At 42.8% G+C, this 21017-nt stretch overlaps 1 protein-coding gene across 1 annotated transcript; it reads left to right on the top strand.

Annotated features, from left to right (window-relative positions):
- Positions 1-3414: 3414 nt before the first annotated feature.
- TERB2 (telomere repeat binding bouquet formation protein 2) lies at positions 3415-16500 on the top strand. Its single transcript, XM_026648562.1, has 6 exons — positions 3415-3453; positions 6951-6979; positions 8626-8687; positions 9784-9869; positions 10876-10967; positions 16025-16500. The coding sequence occupies exons 3-6, from the start codon at positions 8664-8666 to the stop codon at positions 16168-16170; spliced, it is 348 nt and encodes a 115-aa protein (XP_026504347.1). The 5' UTR covers positions 3415-3453; positions 6951-6979; positions 8626-8663; the 3' UTR covers positions 16171-16500.
- Positions 16501-21017: the final 4517 nt, after the last annotated feature.

Genomic DNA, 21017 nt, shown 5'->3' with positions numbered 1-21017 from the left:
CTTATTATCAAGTTTTTATAAAACCATATAGACTGCACAACGTCACATCAATGACGAGGAAGAAAACAAAATCCTCATTGATAAAGTTTGCAAATGAAACAACGTGAGGGAGTGGTGAATAAGGAAGAGGACAGGTCACTGATAAAGAGCAATCTGGATCACTTGGTAAGCTGGGCACAGGCAAACAATATGCATTTTAATACAGCTCCATGTAAATGTATACTGTCACAGTTTCAGGGTAACCTTTCCTGTATTCCCCCCTATCCCCATAGTCCATTCCAGGAGTGACCAGACAGGTCTCTAGTCATTACCTGTCTCTGGCTAGAGACCCTTGTCCCACTCCTTTCTGATTGGGATTTTAAAGCTGCACAGCTGCCTTACACTGTGACATCCCCAGCAAGTCAGTCTGTCTAACAGCCAGCATCTGTTTGTTGGTTTCTCTCAGAGGGCGATGAACAGTGAGTGTATTGCCAGCATTTACAATTAACACACAGCTCTTTCTAAGCAAGCATCTTTATTCTTAAGGTAAAAGCATTACAGAAAAAACATATAAAATAATAAATGTACATGCTAAAAGCTTATCACCCATCAGTCTTATGGGGCCCTAGTAGGCCAAAGTCTTTCCAGCCCACAAGGGTGGCCCCCGCTTCCCGGGCCAGAAGGTCCTGTCCATTTGCTGGATCAGGTTTTTATACCAAAAGCCTCTTCTTTAAATCTCTGGAATACACAGTTTGAAGCAGTATTTGCAAATACCCCTGGGGGTGATGCTTCTCTGGAGTTGTTTACAATTCCCAGGGTAATCACCTTCCACTGTTTTTAGTTTCTGGATGAGCTGTGGTAACCCTTCCCCATGGACTAGAACACAATCATACATAAACAATTCATAAATTGAATACAATGGTCCCCAAAGATACTGCATGGGATTGCAATATTTGGCACATACACCTCTAGGAACAAAGAATGGAGGCCCTACTTACAGAATGGGGGATTCTATCTTGGGAAGAAGTGACTGTGAAAAAGATTGGGAGGTTGTGATGGATAATGATAATCAGCTGAACATGAATTTCCAGTGTGATGCTGTGGCCAAAAGGCTAATGCAGTCCTTGGATGTATCAATTGGGGAATTTGCAGTAGTACAGAGGTTATTTTACCTCTTACTTGGCACTGTGAAATCACTGCTGAAATACTGTGTCCAGTTCTGGATTCCACAGTTCAAGAAGGATATTGATAAATCGAAGAGGGTTCAGAGAAGAGCCAAGAGAACAATTAAAGGATTGGAATACGTGGCTTATAGTGATAGACTCAAGGAGCTCAATCAATTTAGCTTAACAAAGAGGCTAAGGCATAACTTGATTACAGTCTAAGTACCTCCATGGGGAACAAATATTGAAAAGATTGGTTTATTAAATATTTAATCTAGCTGAGAAAGTTATTGTGATAAATGAAGGGCAGGGGGCGGGGGGTCATCAGATCATACCTAGAAACTACTCATTTTAAACCCCAGATATGTAAGTAGACCAGGAAATGTCTAGGAAGATGTGATTAGGTTTATCCCTGTTTATTTCTTTATGGCTTATGAATTCTGTGCTAACCCCAAATGCTTTTGTTTTGCTTGTAACCTTTAAGCTGCACCTCAAGAAAACCATTCTTGATGCTTAATTATTGTATTTGCTCTTTTAAATCTAGCAATAGCCTAAGTTTTCAGATGTATTTTCTTTCTTTTTGTTTAATAAAATTTACCTTTTTTAAGAACAGGATTGGATTTTTGTATCCTAAGAGGTTTGTGCAAATGTTGTTTAATTCGCTGGTGGCAACAGCTGATTTCCTTTGTTTTCTTTCTCAACTCTTCCCCGGGGGAGTGAAAGGGCTTGAGGGTACCCTACAGGGAGAAATTCCCAAGTTCTTCCTGGGTTTTCAAAGGGGTTTTTGCACTTGGGTGGTGGCAGAATCTACCCACCCAAGGTCAGAGAAAATCTGTGACCTTGGGAGTTTAATACAAGCCTGGAGTGGCCAGTATTAATTTTTAGAATCCTTGTGGGCCCCCACCTTCTGCACTCGAAGTGCCAGAGTGGGGAATCAGCCTTGACAGTTATAATGCGATTTAGTGGCCTGAAGTTGAAGCTGGGCAAATTCAGACTGGAAATAAGACACACGTTCTTAACAGTGAGGGTAATTAACCATTGGAACAATGTGCCAAGGATCATGGTGAATTCTTCGTACCTGGCAACTTTTAAATCAAAATTGGATGTTTTTGTAAAAGAGTGAACTAGGAATTATTTTGGGGAAGTTCTGCAGCCTGTGTTATACAAGAGAGCAAACAATGGTCCCTTCTGGCCTTAATTCATAGATTTTAATCTCTTGTTTCAAAGTGGGGTAGGTCAAAGTGCAATATGGAACTTTTAGTGCACAGCAGCGGAGTCCACATGGACACTTAGTGTGTGGCAGGCTAGTGCTTGCTGTGATCAAAGCAGGGCTTTGGAGCGGAGCCCGGAGCTGGAGCGCGGAGCAGCTCCGAAGCAGTGGAACTGCAGGTTTTTGCCTGGAGCTGGAGCGGAGCCGGAGCACAGCTCCAAAGCCCTGGATCTAAGTGTTTGTGTGGACAAGCCCAAAGTTAGAGCAGGTTGCTGGCCAGCTCTAAAATAGGGAGGGGGAAATGTGTCTGCAAGTCACCTTTCCTTGTGCCTTCCATTTCTGCCCTGAGGAGGGCTCATTCAGACTGTGAACCAAACTCCTGCTCTCCAAGTACACCGGAAACAGCCTTATTGTAAACTTCACTTGGCAGGGGCTCTTTTACTCTTGTGAGTTCCAGTGTGAGCCATTGGGGAAGTAGAACAGGGAATGAATGCAAGATTGTTGTCAAGGGAGAATGATTGATCAGGGCAGTTACAATGTGTATAAATTCCCAAGTACTGAATGAACTCTTTTATGTGCCACAGAATAAGAAAGTGATGGGTTAGGAAAATATGCCTTGGTCCTTAGGCCTTGAAGGTCTCCAAATACATTTTTTAAATAGTTTGAGAACTCAAAATATTGCATTTTGGAGATTTTCTAAACATTTCAAATGGCCGAACAATAGAGAAGATAAATTGTAGTAGGATTGCATTAGGCTGAGCAGGATTGATGCAGGAATTATTGGGTGAAGTTCTCTGGCCTGTGTTATGCAGGAGGTCAGACTAGATGATAATAACAATCCCTCTGGCCTTCACCCCAGTCATAGATTTTTAGATTTGAACTGTCAGGTAAAAAGCAGAAGTTCATATTTTGTTCCTTAGGACTGGAGACATTGACCTCCACAAATATGAAGGTGTTCTGAATATACTGGGGGTAATAATCCTAAACCAAGAGTGCCATATGCGCTCTGTTTTTTGCAGTGGCTGAAGGAGGAGTGATTTCAACTCATCATGGTGCTGATTACCTGTTCAGCAGTGATGCTTCACACCCTGATACACAGAGGTACACTTTGTAGGTTTGACTCTTGTAGCTGTTTGGCTGTGTTCTCATCTATGGAGTGTTTGTGGATATGCCCTGACCCTAATCACCCCTCCCCTGCTTCTCTAAAAGTGCCTTCAGCTAACAAAATTCTCCTTCCTTTTCCTGTTTTTGTTATGGATTATGAGAATTCCCTTACCATAGTTTTGGAAATATTGTGCATCCTGCCTCTGTTAGAGCTCTGAGTGTATATATTATATATTGTATACATCTAACCTTTTGAGTTTTTCAGCTGCGCAATTAATTATATACAAAACATAATGCAATACAAACATTATTAACATTAATGATTGTGTTAAATAACCATCTCAATATTTAATGGCAGTAAGTTAAAAACACAGATGGAATTTTTAAAAGTGCCCAACTCTATTCCCATTGAATTACTTCAAAGGGGGCAGTGTTAGGCTAATGCTGAGCATTTCTGAAAATCACAACCACAATAAACTGTAGGTAAGATGTCTTGGACAAGATATATAAGTCTCATAGCAAACCACTTCGGCCTTCCCTATATGCAAAAGTTGTACAGCTTTAACTAGTACAGCTAAAGTGACACAACTTAAAGGTGCTTATACTGCATAGCTTATTCCTGTAAGGTAAGGGGAAAAAGCTATACCAGTGGAAGGCACCTATATATCAGTATAACTGCATTCATAGTAGGGGTTGTACTTGTATTGCTATTTTGGTTTAAAAATATATATCACTCCCCTAATCAAAATAGTTATGCTGATACAAAATGTGTGTGTAGACCTGGCCTTTGTTAATAAAAACTTAAACGCAAAAAAGGAAAGTAGTTTAGTTTTCCAAACCAGCGTTAATTCTACAGTTAAATGAAATGTTTTCAGCTGGTTTTGTAGCAGTTAGCTAGCAACCTCAAATCCCAGAATGTTGCTGACTTCTTCACTGAGGTATAAGAACGTAATCAAAACAAGAGACATTGAAAATTCAGTCTTTATAAGCAAGGTGGGAGAAAAAAAAATCAATACTTGCCAAATGGAAAACAGCCAAATCGCTAGGGAAAGAAATTTTACTTTCAGTCTGCGAAGTTATTACAAACAAAAGAAAGGAAAGGAAATACAGAAAACAAAAGAGGGCTTGACAGTGGGTTTTTTTTGAAGGAGAGCTGCAAAGCTTAAAATGAAGAAAAGACTGTAAAAGATCCTCAATCATGAAGTGAATATTTGTACAGATCAGTGGTTCTCAACCTATTTATCATTATGGCCTGCAGGTTGAGAACCACAGTGCCACCCGTCCAAAAACTCCCTACAGTCCCCTATGCCCAGCGCCCCCCACCCAGAGACCCTTCCACAGAGCGGGGCCAGGAGCGCAACCCTGGGCACGGCAGCTGGACCCGTGGACCCACCATGTGCGGCCAGCAACTGGACCCTGCAACCTGGACCCAGGGACCCTGCCAAGTGGGGCTAGGCATTCGGGACCCCCGGCCAGGAGCAGAGCAACTGGTGTGGGCTGGCAGCCAGGATCCTGAGGTATGGGGCCAGGAGCTGAGCCCCATCTAAAACCTGGGGGTGTTGCAGCACCCCTGCAAACCCCTAGTTCCCAGTGTGCTCTACCCACCCCCCACAAACCTGCCCAGAGACCCCCACTCCTACATCCTGCCCCCCTGCAGCAATCGCCTGCCCCCTGCTGGCAGGAGTGCTCCTGCAGGCTGCTGGACACTGTCTCCCCCTCAGCCAGCCCACCCCTGGCCAGACCAGAGCAGCACATTTTGAATTTATTTTAGCACACAGCTGGGCCACAGCTGTGTGCTAATTGGTCCGCATGCGGGCGAGCTGTGGACCTCTGGTATAGATTAAATGTCAGCTAAATACATTTTACAGATGACACACACAGGGAATTGTCAATGTTCTGTTAACTTTAGCCATATGCACCACCTTCTCCTATTAATCAGGATAACGGGAATCCAACATGTTATTACCTAAAAACTTTCCCTTTTCTGCTTAGTTTTTATGACATCACTGGCTTCAGTTCTGAAGTAACACCCCATTGTGTACTATGATGATACTACTACTGCCACAGAAGGCTTTGGAGCATGGTGCTGGCCAACAGGTCACCAAACATTAAGTGCAGGTTTTTGTCAATACTTTGTGGCTTTGAAACAATGTAAAGATATTCACTTTTATCAAAGGGCTTGAACTATTTCTTTAACTGTTTGCACAGCCATGCCATTTAGTATATAAAATACATATGTACCTCATCTATGGGCTCCGCCTCCTTGCTTCAGTGGGTTGGTGAGGCTGATGTGGCCTTTTTTTCCCTTGCTGAATGGGGCCTTTCCCTTACTAGCCACACACCATAAAGAAAATATATTATTTTCTTTACCAAACTCAAGCTAACTTTAATTCTGTCGTTTCATAACTATCCCTACACCTTTGCAGGCATTTACCAGTCAAGTTATGAGCTAAGGATTTGTTTTCCCCACAACAGCTGATAACACTGTAACCCTCTGACAGAACTATGCCAATTATTACCTGTCTGGCATAGTTATATGTAGTTCCGCTTGCATCAACTGTCAGGAAAAATGCACAACCCTGAAGTCAGGACTTGACAGATAGTGAAAGAGAAAATGCTTTTCATATAATGTTTGTTTCAAAATAAAAATGTATCTGTAATATCAGTTTCTATGCACTATATATTTAATTAATGATTTTGGATGTAAAACATGCTCTATATCGGGGTGGCCAACCTGTGGCTCCAGAGTCACATGCTGCTCTTCAGAAGTTAATATGCGGCTCCTTGTATAGGCACCGACTCCCGGGCTGGAGCTACAGGCGCCAACTTTCCAATGTGCCTGGGGGGGGGGGCTCATTGCTCAACCCCTGGCTCTGCCACAGGCCCTGCTCCCACTCCACCCCTTCCCACACCCTCCCCTGAGCCTGCCGGGCCCTCGCTCCTCCCCCCAGAGCCTCCTGCATGCCACAAAACAGGTGATCGGGAGGTGTGGGGAGAGAGGGGAAGGCGCTGATCGGTGGGGCTGCTGGTGGGTGGGAGGCATTGGGAGTGGGCCTAATGGGGGGCTGCTGATGTATTACCGTGGCTCTTTGGCAATGTACATTGGTTCCTTCGCAGACTCAGGTTGGCCACCCCGCTCTCTATTTTTTGTAAAAGCTTTATATTAACTTTTGAAATATTAATATTTACAACAATTGAAACAATTTAAAGTAGGTCAATTGCATGACAGTATTCTTATTCTTATTTATTATTTGACTTATCATAGTGCATAGCAACCCCAGTTGCAGACTAGGATCCCATTGTGCTAGGCACCGTACACAAACAGAACAAAAAGACAGTCTCTGCACTAAAGAGTTTACAATCCCTTTAAACTCATTAGTCACTGTGTCCAGCCTTGGTACACTCTAGGGTTAAATTGATCATTCAAATAATTATGATTTGTTTTTTTCACATTTCTTTTTTATAAAAGCTTTTTCTGTTTTTTTTTCTTCTAGAATACACCAGAGCCTAGATTATATAGAGGGTAAAGCTACAATTTTTCATTCTTGTTATCTCTCTGCAAATGCAAGTGCCAGCTCTGAAATGAAACAGACAGTGGCTTTGGGTCACTTCATCCTTCCCCCTGCCTGTGTACAAGAAGGTTAGGAAAAATATAGAGCATTTAGCATACAGTTTACTCATTGTTTTAAAACCGAGACTGTTGGTGATGTAGAACATACGTGGTCAAATTACAGTGACCTCAGTCTGGGTGTACTGGGGGAGAAGGGGCATAGGGAGTGTCCCAGGACTGGAGGCATTCACAGTTCTGCAGTGCAGGTAGATCTGAATCTACTGCTGCTCGTGGTGCTTACCCCTCTACTAGGTGCAGGTCTAGGTTGACAGTGTGAGTGAGATCATGCCCATAGAGGAGCAAATGCTGCTGCTCCATGAGCTGCCCCCAATCAGGGCATGTGCCATTACACAGGTATTGCTTTGCTAATATGTTTGGCTGTTTGTTTCCTAGCAGATGAGTGGATTGGAGTCACCTATGAGTTTGGGATCCTGCCGTTTCCGGTATCTTGACAGTTGATGTGGGGCTGGGCAAAAAGCTCTTCCCTTCCTTTCTCCCCATTTCTCTCTCCTCTCTCTCCCCGCCCCCCGCCTGCTACTCTCCACAAACCTGATTGGTTGGGGGGGAATGCCATTCCAACCCCCCCTTTTTCTCTCCTCCCTGCTACTCTTCACAAACCTGGCAGGCAGAGCAGAGTGCCACTCCAAAACAAGGACACAGAATTAACTCTGACCCTTGGGAGTCCAAAAGACTAAAAACAGGAAGAATAGGGATGGCATATTGTGTATCAAAATTAGGAATTAATATGTCTAAAAGAATATCCGATTGTGTAGCTGTCATGACAGCTGAACTAGTGGCGATAATGCTAGTGTTAAACTGGATCTGGAGTGTGCACCCAGCAGCGGCAGTCGTTTTTTCAGACTCGATATCAAGCCTTATGGCAATAAGAAAGGATGCCTCCATATGTAGAAGTTATCTAATCAATTAAGGGGAGAATATAAATCCCTAGGTATTTAGGAATTATAGTTGGTGATGGCTATGGACTAGCCAGTCAAGTCTGCTTTGCCATGAAAAAGAAAAAAAAGAGAGACCCCCGGGAGGGTTTGAGTGAATGAGCAGATGAGGGACCAACCTGGGAAGATTCAGACAGGAAACAGGAAGAAGCAGAGAGCAGGAACCCTGAGCTATGGGAGAAAGGGAGCTGTTTGGAGGGGAGCCAGCTGCTTGTAAAAGGGGACTCTTATAAGTGCTCAGCCTGGACCTGACAGAACAGCTGAGCCCATGCGACAGGACCCATTATTTTGAGCTCATACCGCACACCAGCCTCAGAGAGCACGGACAGGGTGGACTGATCCAAAGGAGGGGACAGATTGCATTGGCATGGGGCAGAGTCTCTGCATGTCTAGCCAGGAGTGGGAGGCCTGTTTTGCCGTTTACTGTGCGGGGACAAAGGAGTCTGTGTAACCACTGCTAGAGATCCTGACCTAGGTACCAATCAGTGGTCATTACAGTTTTGTTTCACACTTGGTTAAAGATCATCTCTGCTAGCTGACTGATTTTTGCTGGAGAGATACCACTGTGTAATACTTTTGACATTAATTTATTTTTATTCACTACAGAAATTAGAAGAAAACTTGGTAGTTTTATATGGGAACAGATGAATGATTCCCTGATGGAACAGGTAAGGTTGTACTAAATGCACATCAGGGTGAAATCCTGTCCCATTGAAATCAATGGCAAAACTTTGCCTGACTTCAGTGGAGGCAGGATTTCATCCCAGGGCTTCAAGTCAAACAGTGGATCAAATGTTTTTGGGGGTTTTTTTGACTGAATTGTGATAATCAAGATGTCTACTACTGCCTTTGGCCTATTGTATATACCCCTTCTACTGCTTGGTGTCCAGGAAGCAACCATTCAGAACTTGCAGAAAATGGAGTTGCAGAGGGATTCACTACCATCACCACAAAACAATGTCCATATTCTTAAAAATAATTAAATGGATTGAGAAAAGCCATCAATGATATAAAGCACTCAACCCACAGAAGCAGGTTACAAAGCTTTTGTGCTTTCTCTGGTTACTGCTGGCTGGGTTGGGTAGCTTAATGGTAGTCCTTTGTACTACTATGCCAAAAATTTGGGTTCAGATTTCTTGCTCCCCAGGCAAATTACTGCTATGCAAGAATCTCCTCCTGCCAGAGGCTAAGATTTCTGGACAACATGATCAACACAAGCTGCCTTATATTGCAAAGTTTGATTTTAGTGTTAAAATCCTAAGTAGTAAAAGCTTAGCCCAGCTGAAGGACCTTGCACTGTCCCATGTCTGCAGCTGAGATAAATGGGACTGGACTTGATAACAGTCCCAAAGTAAATTCTAGATAGGAAGTAAGGGCTGTAGATGGCAGTTACAGTAAAGGAATCACACAGCTGTGTGATTATTTCCCCCTTGAGGTGAACCCCAGTCCACTCTGCAGGGCAAGGTTAGACTGTTTTGTTCCCACTTCAATTTTGGTGTTTGTGCGATTTTAAAAGTTTGTTTTGTGTGTGTGTGTGTGTGTGTGTGTGTGTGTGTGTGTGTGTGTGTGTGTGTGTGTGTGTGTGTGTGCACGTACACACTGGGGCATATTGCCCTCTTGTAAAATTTGCATTTGATAGTGCCTATCATGGAGTGTCAGAAAATTGAAAATGATAGTTATCAGAGGAACTTTCCTTTACTTCCTTATCAAGTGAGAAGGGGCTGCATGCACAATTTTAATCAAAATGTATGTTGACATCCACAGCTTGATGAATTAACACCAGTTGACATAAACACTAGCATAAAAGAGGATGAGCAAAGAATAAAGGGCAAAAAAGACCTGGATGGAAGGTATTTTCTTTATTTCCATGTTAGGATTGCTTAGGTCCTGATGTTTAGGCACATGAGCGTATAATGGCCGAACTTACTGATCTTCCGAGCCGCATACAATAATCTTCAGAAGTTCGAGAGCCGGGTGCACCTGTTTGGGGCTTCTGCCCTGTGGCAGAGTGGTGGGGCTCGGGGTATCAGCCCTGTGGGAGGTGCCTGCCGGTGCTCAGGGCTTCAGCAATAGCCGGGCTGAAGCCCTGAGCCGCGGCAGACACCTCCTGTGGGGCTGAAGCCCCTAGCCCCACCACCCCGCCGCAAAGTAGAAGCCCTGAGCTCCCCCTCCCAGTCTGGTAGGTGGAGAATGAGGAGGCATGGGGGGCTTCGCAAGCCGCACTTTAGCTGTCAAAGAGCCGTATGTGGCTCGCCAGCCGCAGTTTGGCCACACCTGGTATAACATATCAATTGATCGATAACTCTGAATCCTAATGATTACAGTGTAAATCTCAACCGTAATTATTTTGCTGTTGATCATTTTAACAGAAACATCCAACTAATGTATTTATCCCAGGATCCCAAACTGTATTCCACTTGTTCCCAACTGTGCCCTGCCTACTTGCCAAAACCTTCAACTTCCTCTCCTGTCAACTTCTGCACTGTGGTTATATGTTCAATACAAAATTGAAGATGGAAGGCCAGACTGAAATAAAATGAACGTGATATCAAAATAAATAAGACAATGGATTCTGTACCCATTGTATTATTTATTTCCATATTTAATTCAATAAAAACCTTCATTTGTGAATTTAGCAGAGGTTGCTGCAGAATTTCCATCTTGCCACATTGGACTTCTTCAGAAATGAGGAGTTCTTGCTGTGGAATTTAGGCCCTTAGCCTTGACTATAGATTGGCAGGGAAGGGAAAATTTGAAATTCTCATGAATAGCCGAATCCAATAACACAGCCATTCCTGAAAGCAAGCTTTAAAAAGTAAACGAAAGAAGCAAAAATAACACTTTTTTTCTCTACAGCAGTAAAGAAAAAAGAGTATCAAAAACACCAGTGGGAGGGAAACTTGCATACTGTCCACTTCAGGATTATCCAGTGAACAACATGGTGACAGGTAAAGATTAATATAGGTGAACTTTCTGCCAAATGGAACAAATGCAAACAATGCTATGGGTGATCCTGATGAAGATTGGCCTAATCTATGCCCTGTTCATGCTTGATTTCTTTATAATGCAGACAGAAAATCAAGCAGTGTGTCTTTTCTGTGCAAATTCTATACAATCAATATTCATGCAATTCTGCATCTATTCCTAGTGAGATGTCCTTCTCACCATGTGAACTTTCTAACAGTTGGGTTCAACAAAGGGTATAGTTTTCACTGAAATTGATTTGATATTTGTTTTTGATGAATCCAGGTTGTCCCCTATTTATCACTTTAATTTCTCTAGGTGTTTGCAAGTATCAAAAGTGATGCTGTATTAACATTTCTAGCAGTTTATCAGATGTTGCATCAAAGTTAAAATGACTGTCCAGTACAGAGGTTGGCAACCTGTGGCATGCGTGCCAAAGGTGGCACGTGGGCTGATTTTTAGTGGCATGCTGCTGCCAGCCAGGATCCCGGCCGCCGGCCCCGCTCAGCCCGCTGCCGGCCTGGATGGCACGCGAAACCTTTTACTGGCATGCGAAACCTTAAATTAATGAAGACTTGGCACACCACTTCCCAAAGGTTGCCGACCCCTGGTAACTCCCTGGATCCACCTTTTCCCCTCCTAAAAATAGGTGCTGTATTTGCCATTTTTTTGACCCTTTGGGAGCTCACCTGTGCTTCCGATACTCCATCTAGTTTCATGAGCACTTTAGGGTGTGTGTCACTAGACACTGGTGATAAGAAAAAGTTCATATTATCTAGGTATACTTCTAGAGGATGAGTTATGGCTGCCCCTTTTCTTAGTTGATCATTATGAGAGGTTCCCGAATCTGGTAAATGCAGTATGGGGTTCTATTACAATATTTTTCATGTATTAATTATTTTCAGTATAATTCACCTACTGTGAAATTCACCCCTGTGCAGAGGGCCAACCCTATGGGCAACTTAAGTTCTATTTTGAAGGCTTAAGCAGGACTAAAGTGATACATAGGCTTGGTCCTGTCTTTTCTGCACAGAAATGAATTTCTATCCTAGTAGACAAGTTCATTCCCACACTATACTAAGCCTATGTCTACATTGCCCAACAGTTTGGCCTATGGGGGTATGAATAGCAGTGCATACCAGTGCTGCACTGTAGCACTCTCGTGTGAACGCTGCAGATGCAAATTAAAAGGTTCCTAGCTTGCATTAACGTAGTACTCTTCAAACAAGACTACATTAATGCATAGGAACCATTTAGTGTGCACCCAATGGGGTAGAGAGAAGGATTGTCCAAGGACATCACTCCCAGTATAAAGGTTCTTTCTCTCCAATTTGCACCAGTGAAAAAGACTTTCTTTAACTTATAGATTCATAGATTCATAGATTCTAGGACTGGAAGGGACCTCGAGAGGTCATCGAGTCCAGTCCCCTGCCCGCATGGCAGGACCAAATACTGTCTAGACCATCCCTGATAGACATTTATCTAACCTACTCTTAAATATCTCCAGAGATGGAGATTCCACAACCTCCCTAGGCAATTTATTCCAGTGTTTAACCACCCTGACAGTTAGGAACTTTTTCCTAATGTCCAACCTAGACCTCCCTTGCTGCAGTTTAAGCCCATTGCTTCTTGTTCTATCCTCAGAGGCTAAGGTGAACAAGTTTTCTCCCTCCTCCTTATGGCACCCTTTTAGATACCTGAAAACTGCTATCATGTCCCCTCTCAGTCTTCTCTTTTCCAAACTAAACAAACCCAATTCTTTCAGCCTTCCTTCATAGGTCATGTTCTCAAGACCTTTAATCATTCTTGTTGCTCTTCTCTGGACCCTTTCCAATTTCTCCACATCTTTCTTGAAATGCGGTGCCCAGAACTGGACACAATACTCCAGCTGAGGCCTAACCAGAGCAGAGTAGAGCGGAAGAATGACTTCTCGTGTCTTGCTCACAACACACCTGTTAATACATCCCAGAATCATGTTTGCTTTTTTTGCAACAGCATCACACTGTTGACTCATATTTAGCTTGTGGTCCACTATAACCCCTAGATCCCTTTCTGCCGTACTCCTTCCTAGACAGTCTCTTCCCATTCTGTATGTGTGAAACTGATTTTTTCTTCCTAAGTGGAGCACTTTGCATTTGTCTTTGTTAAACTTCATCCTGTTTAACTCAGACCATTTCTCCAATTTGTCCAGATCATTTTGAATTATGACCCTGTCCTCCAAAGCAGTTGCAATACCTCCCAGTTTGGTATCATCCGCAAACTTAATAAGCGTACTTTCTATGCCAATATCTAAGTCGTTAATGAAGATATTGAACAGAGCCGGTCCCAAAACAGACCCCTGCGGAACCCCACTCGTTATGCCTTTCCAGCAGGATTGGGAACCATTAATAACAACTCTCTGAGTACGGTTATCCAGCCAGTTATGCACCCACCTTATAGTAGCCCCATCTAAATTGTATTTGCCTAGTTTGTCGATAAGAATATCATGCGAGACCGTATCAAATGCCTTACTAAAGTCTAGGTATACCACATCCACAGCTTCTCCCTTATCCACAAGACTCGTTATCCTATCGAAGAAAGCTATCAGATTGGTTTGACATGATTTGTTCTTTACAAATCCATGCTGGCTGTTCCCTATCACATTACCACCTTCCAAGTGTTTGCAGATGATTTCCTTAATTACTTGCTCCGTTATCTTCCCTGGCACAGAAGTTAAACTAACTGGTCTGTAGTTTCCTGGGTTGTTTTTATTTCCCTTTTTATAGATGGGCACTATATTTGCCCTTTTCCAGTCTTCTGGAATCTCTCCCGTCTCCCATGATTTTCCAAAGACAATAGCTAGAGGCTCAGATACCTCCTCTATTAGCTCCTTGAGTATTCTAGGATGCATTTCATCAGGCCCTGGTGACTTGCAGGCATCTAACTTTTCTAAGTGATTTTTAACTTGTTCTTTCTTTATTTTATCTGCTAAACCTACCCCCTTCCCATTAGCATTCACTATGTTAGGCATTCCTTCAGACTTCTCGGTGAAGACCGAAACAAAGAAGTCATTAAGCATCTCTGCCATTTCCAAGTTTCCTGTTACTGTTTCTCCCTCTTCACTAAGCAGTGGGCCTACCCTGTCTTTGGTCTTCCTCTTGCTTCTAATGTATTGATAAAAAGTCTTCTTGTTCCCCTTTATTCCCTTAGCTAGTTTGAGCTCATTTTGTGCCTTTGCCTTTCTAATCTTGCCCCTGCATTCCTGTGTTGTTTGCTTATATTCATCCTTTGTAATCTGTCCTAGTTTCCATTTTTTATATGACTCCTTTTTATTTTTTAGATCATGCAAGATCTCGTGGTTAAGCCAAGGCGGTCTTTTGCCACATTTTCTATCTTTCCTAACCAGCGGAATAGCTTGCTTTTGGGCCCTTAATAGTGTCCCTTTGAAAAACTGCCAACTCTCCTCAGTTGTTTTTCCCCTCAGTCTTGATTCCCATGGGACCTTACCTATCAGCTCTCTGAGCTTACCAAAATCCGCCTTCCTGAAATCCATTGTCTCTATTTTGCTGTTCTTCCTTCTACCCTTCCTTAGAATTGCAAACTCTATGATTTCATGATCACTTTCACCCAAGCTGCCTTCTACTTTCAAATTCTCAACGAGTTCCTCCCTATTTGTTAAAATCAAGTCTAGAACAGCTTCCCCCCTAGTAGCTTTTTCAACCTTCTGAAATAAAAAGTTGTCTGCAATGCAGCCCAAGAATTTGTTGGATAGTCTGTGCCCCGCTGTGTTATTTTCCCAACATATATCCGGATAGTTGAAGTCCCCCATCACCACCAAATCTTGGGCTTTGGATGATTTTGTTAGTTGTTTAAAAAAAGCCTCATCCACCTCTTCCACCTGGTTAGGTGGCCTGTAGTAGACTCCTAGCATGACATCACCCTTGTTTTTTACCCCTTTTAGCCTAACCCAGAGACTCTCAACACTTCCGTCTCCTATGTCCATCTCTACCTCAGTCCAAGTGTGTACATTTTTAATATATAAGGCAACACCTCCTCCCTTTTTCCCCTGTCTATCCTTCCTGAGCAAGCTGTATCCATCCACACCAACATTCCAATCATGTGTATTATCCCACCAAGTTTCAGTGATGCCAACAATGTCATAGTTGTATTTATTTATTAGCACTTCCAGTTCTTCCTGCTTATTACCCATACTTCTCGCATTTGTATATAGGCATCTAAGATACTGGTTTGATCTTTCCTCCCGGTTTTGTCCTGACCTTCCTTTCTCTCTGCCAATATAGCCCACACTCCCTCTCGTCTCCGACCCATCTCCCAGGTCTCCATGTTCCCCACTTACCTGCGGGCTTTGCTCACCTGTCCCCGTCGAACCTAGTTTAAAGCCCTCCTCACTAGGTTAGCCAGTCTGTGCCCAAATAGGGTCTTTCCCCTCCTCGAAAGGTGAACACCATCTCTGCCTAGCAGTCCTTCCTCAAATAGCATCCCGTGGTCTAGGAAGCCAAAGCCCTCCTGGCGACACCATCTTCGCAGCCAGGCATTCACCTCCATGATGCATCTGTCTCTGCCCGGGCCCCTACCTTTGACAGGAAGAATCGAAGAGAATACCACCTGCGCTCCAAACTCCTTCACCCGTACTCCCAGAGCCCTGTAGTCACTCTTGATCCGCTCAGTGTCACACCGCGCAGTATCATTTATGCCCACATTGTGTGCATACTATTAATGATTTAATAACCTTTGCAGCCCTGTGCTTGCTTTCCCTGGGGAAATGATGGCAGAGCTGCAGGAGCTGCATGTATTTCCCAACAGAGTGCTCTTCTCTGCAATACATTATATAATATTTGATGTAATCTCACTGAAAATAGTAATAAAGTACCAGGCATTTCTGTGTTTGTGATACTGTGTCTGTGATCCTCCCCCACCCCATATCAACAGTGTTTTTAATTTTGTGGATATTCATTCCACACTCCAGAAAGTCCAATAAAAAAGACTGGCCCGTGTGCTGTAGTTTCTGTGGTGTTTATAAATATACATTTTCACTTTGTAGGTTATGTCTCTTCTAGTGAGATGAAGAAATACCTTGGGGAACTACATGACTTCATTCCTGGCACTTCAGGTTACTCGGTATATTGGATTAAAAATGAAATGGACGTTTTCTCCGATGTGAAAAATAAATTGAAAAGAAAACTATAAATGACATTTAAATGGTTTATATCAAAAACATAACTTGGCTTTGCTAAAACATTGCTAAATATGTGTATGCCTGTTTAATAACATCCCATCTTTAGCATTGTATATGTCCTTGTTCTCTCTCTCTGTGTTGGTTGATGGTTACTTTAAATAGCACTGTAATGGTACTTAAAGGTTTTTTTAGTTCAGTGACTGGAGGACTGAATTCTGAATTGAATTTCTTTGTATTATTTTTGGCCCAGGCTAACTTATTATATTGACTACAACTGGGTGTGCCTTATAATTTTTTGGATACTCATTATATTTTAACAACTGGTTACATTTGCTGTAAACAGCTTCAACTACTTAAAAATTTATTTCATATTAAAATTACATACAAGCTTTCATCAAATAATTGCAAGATGTTTACAATTTTTCGGGTAACAGGCTTTGATTTCAATATGACTTCTTGAGCGGAGATTTTATTCTCACATGGCTGCATGCAAAATACTCCCCAGGATGATTCTGACTGTTAGTAAAGCAGGTGTTAGTAAAAGTAATGTAAAAGTATAATTAGGCAGTCCAAAGAAGAATTTGAAGAGCAACTAGCAAAAGACTCAGAAACTAACAGCAAATTTTTTTTTAAGTACATCAGAAGCTGAAAGCCTGCCAAATAGTCAGTGGAGTCGCTGGATGATTGAGATGCTAAAGGAGCACTCAAGGAAGACAAGGCCATTGCAGAGAAGCTAAATGAATTATTTGCATTGGTCTGCAGAGGATGAAGGAGATTCCTACACCAGAGCCATTCTTTTTAGGTGATACATCTGAGGAACTGTCCCAGATTGAGGTGTCAGTAGAGGAGGTTTTGGAACAAATAGATACATTAAACAGTAATAAGTTACTATCATTTAAATCAGCTTCTGTACCAGATGACTGGAGGATAGCTAACATGATGCCAATTTTTAAAAATGGCTCCAGAGGCGATTCTGGCAAATACAGGCCAGGAAGCCTGACTTCAGTACCAGACAAATTGGTTGAAACTTTAGTAAAAGAACAGAATTAGCGACACATAGATGAACATTATTTGTTGGGGAAGAGTCAATATGGCTTTTGTAAAGGGAAATCGTGCCTCACCACTATATTAGAATTCTTGAAGGGGGTCAACAAACGTGTGGACAAGGGTGATCCGGTGGATATAGTGTACTTGGACTTTCAGAAAGTCTTTGACAAGGTCCCTCACCAAAGGCTCTTAAGCAAAGTAAGGAGTCATGGGATAAGAGGGAAGGTCCTCTCATGGATCAGTAACTAGTTAAAAGATAAGAAACAAAGGGTAGAAATAAATGGTCAGTTTTCAGAATGGAGAGAGGCAAATAGTGGTGTCCCCTATGATCTGGAAAAAGGAGTAAATAGTGAGATGGCAAAATTTGCAGATGATACAAAATTACTCAAGATAGTTAAGTCCAAAGCAGACTGCGAAGAGTTACAAAGGGATCTCACATAACTGGGTGACTGGGCAACAAAATGGAGATGAAATTCAATGTTGATAAATGCAAAGTAATGCACATTGGAAAACATAATCCCAACTGGACATACAAAATGATGGGGGCAGGGTCTAAATTAGCTGTAACCACTCAAGAAAGAGATCTTGGAGTCACTGTGGCCATTTCTCTTAAAACGTCCACTCAATGTGCAGGGGCAGTCAAAGAAGCTAACAATGTTAGGAGCCACTAGGAGAGGGATAAATAATAAGACAGTAACTATCATAATGCCACTATATAAATCCATGGTACGCCCACACCTTGAATACTCAAAAAATGATATATTAGAAAAAGTAAAGAGAAGGGCAACAAAAATGATTAAGGACATGGAACAGCTTTCATATGAAGAGAGAGTAAAAACACTGGGACTGTTCAGCTTGGAAAAGAAGCGACTAAGGGGGATATGATAGATGGCTACAAAACCATGAATGATGTGGAGAAGGTGAATAAGGAAGTGGTGTTTATCCCTTCACATAGCACAAGAAGCAGGGGGTAATGCAATAAAATTAATAAGCAGCAGGTTTCAAACATAAGGAACTACTTCACACCATGCACAATCAACCTGTATAGCTCATTGCCAGGGGATGTTGTGAAAGCTAAAAGTATAACTGGGTTCAAGAAAGAATTAGATACGATTCTGGAGGATAGGTCCATCAATGGCTATTGGCCAAGTTGGTTAGGGATGCCACCCCATGTTCTGGGTGTCTCTTAACTGCTGATTGCCAGATGCTGGGACTGGACGACAGGATGGATCACTTGATGATTACCTGTTCTGTTCATTCCCTTTGTAGTATCTGGCATTGGCCACTGTCAGAAGACAGGATACTGAGCTAGATGGACCATTGGTCTGACCCAGTATGGCCGTTCTTATGTCCTGTCAAGGGATAGTTCACTATTAGTGATTCTCCTTTCAGTAAGGGAGAGTTGCTGCTAAATACAATGGGCCAAATTTTGCCCTATGGCACTAGTGTGTCTCGCCAGTCTCCACTGGGGTGTATGTGTGTAACTGAGGACAGAATTTGTCTCTCCTGTATTTAGTAAAAGGAGGGTGTTAAAATTATATATGTACACAAACTGAATATGGGGAGCCCCTCACTTTCACTATCAAACCTTCAAAAATAACTCAGGCTAACTCAGAGTGCTGGTAACTATTATTTATTGTACTTTGGCTCCCTCTGGTGGAGATAATTAGCACTGAAGATGGCAGCAGAGATTAAAACCGGACCTGTGTTTCGTAAATCTTATCACACCCTCAACATTTTTATCTTTTCTTCTCACCCTTTCAGGACTTACATTGTATTTATTTATTCTGGGAATACCTCTTTCACTGAGACTGTATGTATGTGTTAAGCTTGGTAAACCCTAACTTTTATTAACATAGACTACACACTTCAGAACATTAAATAGCTTGTTGATCTACCACCTCTTGTGTAGGGTGAATCTCTGGTTTTAGAGTTCAGAGAGGCTGATTACCATGATTTAATTGTCTTGTGTGGAATTTTCAAAAGCACCTATGTAATTTAGGAGCATAAATCTCACTGACTTTGATTGGTCACTTAGGTGCTTTTTGAAAACCCCACCCTAAATTTGGACCTTAGCTCCAAAGGAAATGAGATAAATGAAGTTAAGTTGAGCCACTGTATTTTTACCATCCAGGCAGAGGTTTGGCAGTAGATGTCTTGCAGTTTGTTCAGTGTCATTTTTCTTGTGGTCTTCTATCTACTGTACTCTATGGCTTGGACATGTCTACTCCCATTTTTCCACCTTAATGGACTGGAGGAAGGGCTGTGTTTCCCTAATTCTGCTGTTGCCCTTCTATGTGTTTGTCCCTTTCAGATCCACCCATATCTAGCTTAGGCACATTTTTCAAGCATGTAAGTGGGGATGTTTCATAGAGGGTTTGTATTATAACAGTCAGACATTTATACTTATCGTTATGAAAGAGCCCAAAGCCCTTTCTAACCTCTGTGTCTGATTCTGATCCCACTTATATCAGTTTTACACTGAACAAGTGCTGATCAACCTTTGGACTAATAGTGTCGACTCCTGAACCTTATTGGGGTAGACTGGACACCCCAGGGATACACTGGAAAATCCCAACAGTCGGAGCCAGGATGTCAGGCAAGATGGACTGTGGGCTGACCCGGTATGGCTGCTCTTATGTGTATGCTCTTATCTGGACTTGCTGCGCTGATCTGCAGTTAACAGGTCTTGTACCAACTTTGTCACAAACCACCATGGTACGTGTGTGGTGACACTGCGCAGTTAGAGAAAGGAACAGAAAATAAAGCATTATCTTGTTTCAAGCTCTACGAAGGCAGCTGGGTGGGTGGTGTGACTGGAGAGCCCATAGCTCTGATCTGGCAAGACACATCTAGCTACTGTACAAGGAAGTAGTTAGAGCAACCAGAGCATCATCCAATAACTAGATTAGCCTTTGCCTGTAACTACCTACCTCAGATTATTTATTAACCATTCAGCTGCACCCAGTTTTTTTCACCCAGACACAGCAAATAAACTAGAGTGTCAAGGGCAGCACTGGAGGCCATCTGGGCCCAATCAAGTTCCCCTGGTGTGACATCAGGTGTCCCTTTTGCAGGGCTGAGATCCAGCTAGAGCTCCCAGGGCATAACTGAGACTCTATGGTGGGGCTCAGGAGACTGGTCATGGGTCTCTTTGGTAGCATCAAGAGCCCCTGGTGGGAGGCAAGGGATGCCTAGCTCCCTGTCTGGATAGCTGTGTTTTGTCTGCCTCGCGCTCTGTGCCCATTTGCAGACAGAGCCAAGTGCCAGGCAAAAGATTGCAAAATGTTTGAGAGAGAAAAGCTACATGAAAAAAATCAGCAGGGGCTTGCTTGCTTATGATTGACAGCAATGGAAGGGACTGGTATAGCTTGGGGAGGAAGGGAGATCCGTCACCTAGAAGCCAAGCTGCCAGTGTGCATGTCTTCTGAAAGGAGGGTCCCAGCCAGCTTGGCTGTACAGTGCTGTGAGAAGGATTTTTGGGTGAGAACTATCTTATCAGCCAACAAGGTAACTTGTTAAGCAAGTCTAGGCTCTAGGATGGGTGTTATGATTTTATGTTGGATGTAATCATTTGTTGCCAGCACATCTACATGCTCTTACGTAAATCTCTGGGCTTTGTTAAATAACTGTATCCTTGATTTCACTATAAACAAATGCAAGTGCTGTGAGTTAAATGGAGTTAGGAGCTGAGCTGGAACTGGTAAACCGGGGGCTCACTGCTTCTCTGGAAGCTGCTGACGAAGCTGGTGAATGTGGCAAGTGTCCAGTGGCTCAGGGGCGGGACGTTCCTGAGAAGGCTTGGGGGTTG

The sequence above is a fragment of the Terrapene carolina genome, unplaced genomic scaffold (genome assembly GCF_002925995.2).
Source record: "Terrapene carolina triunguis isolate 2854851 unplaced genomic scaffold, T_m_triunguis-2.0 Scaffold67, whole genome shotgun sequence".
Classification (NCBI taxonomy): domain Eukaryota; kingdom Metazoa; phylum Chordata; order Testudines; family Emydidae; genus Terrapene; species Terrapene triunguis.
The sequence above is the reverse complement of the archived record's forward strand: the minus strand, read 5'-3'. Positions and strand labels throughout refer to the sequence as shown.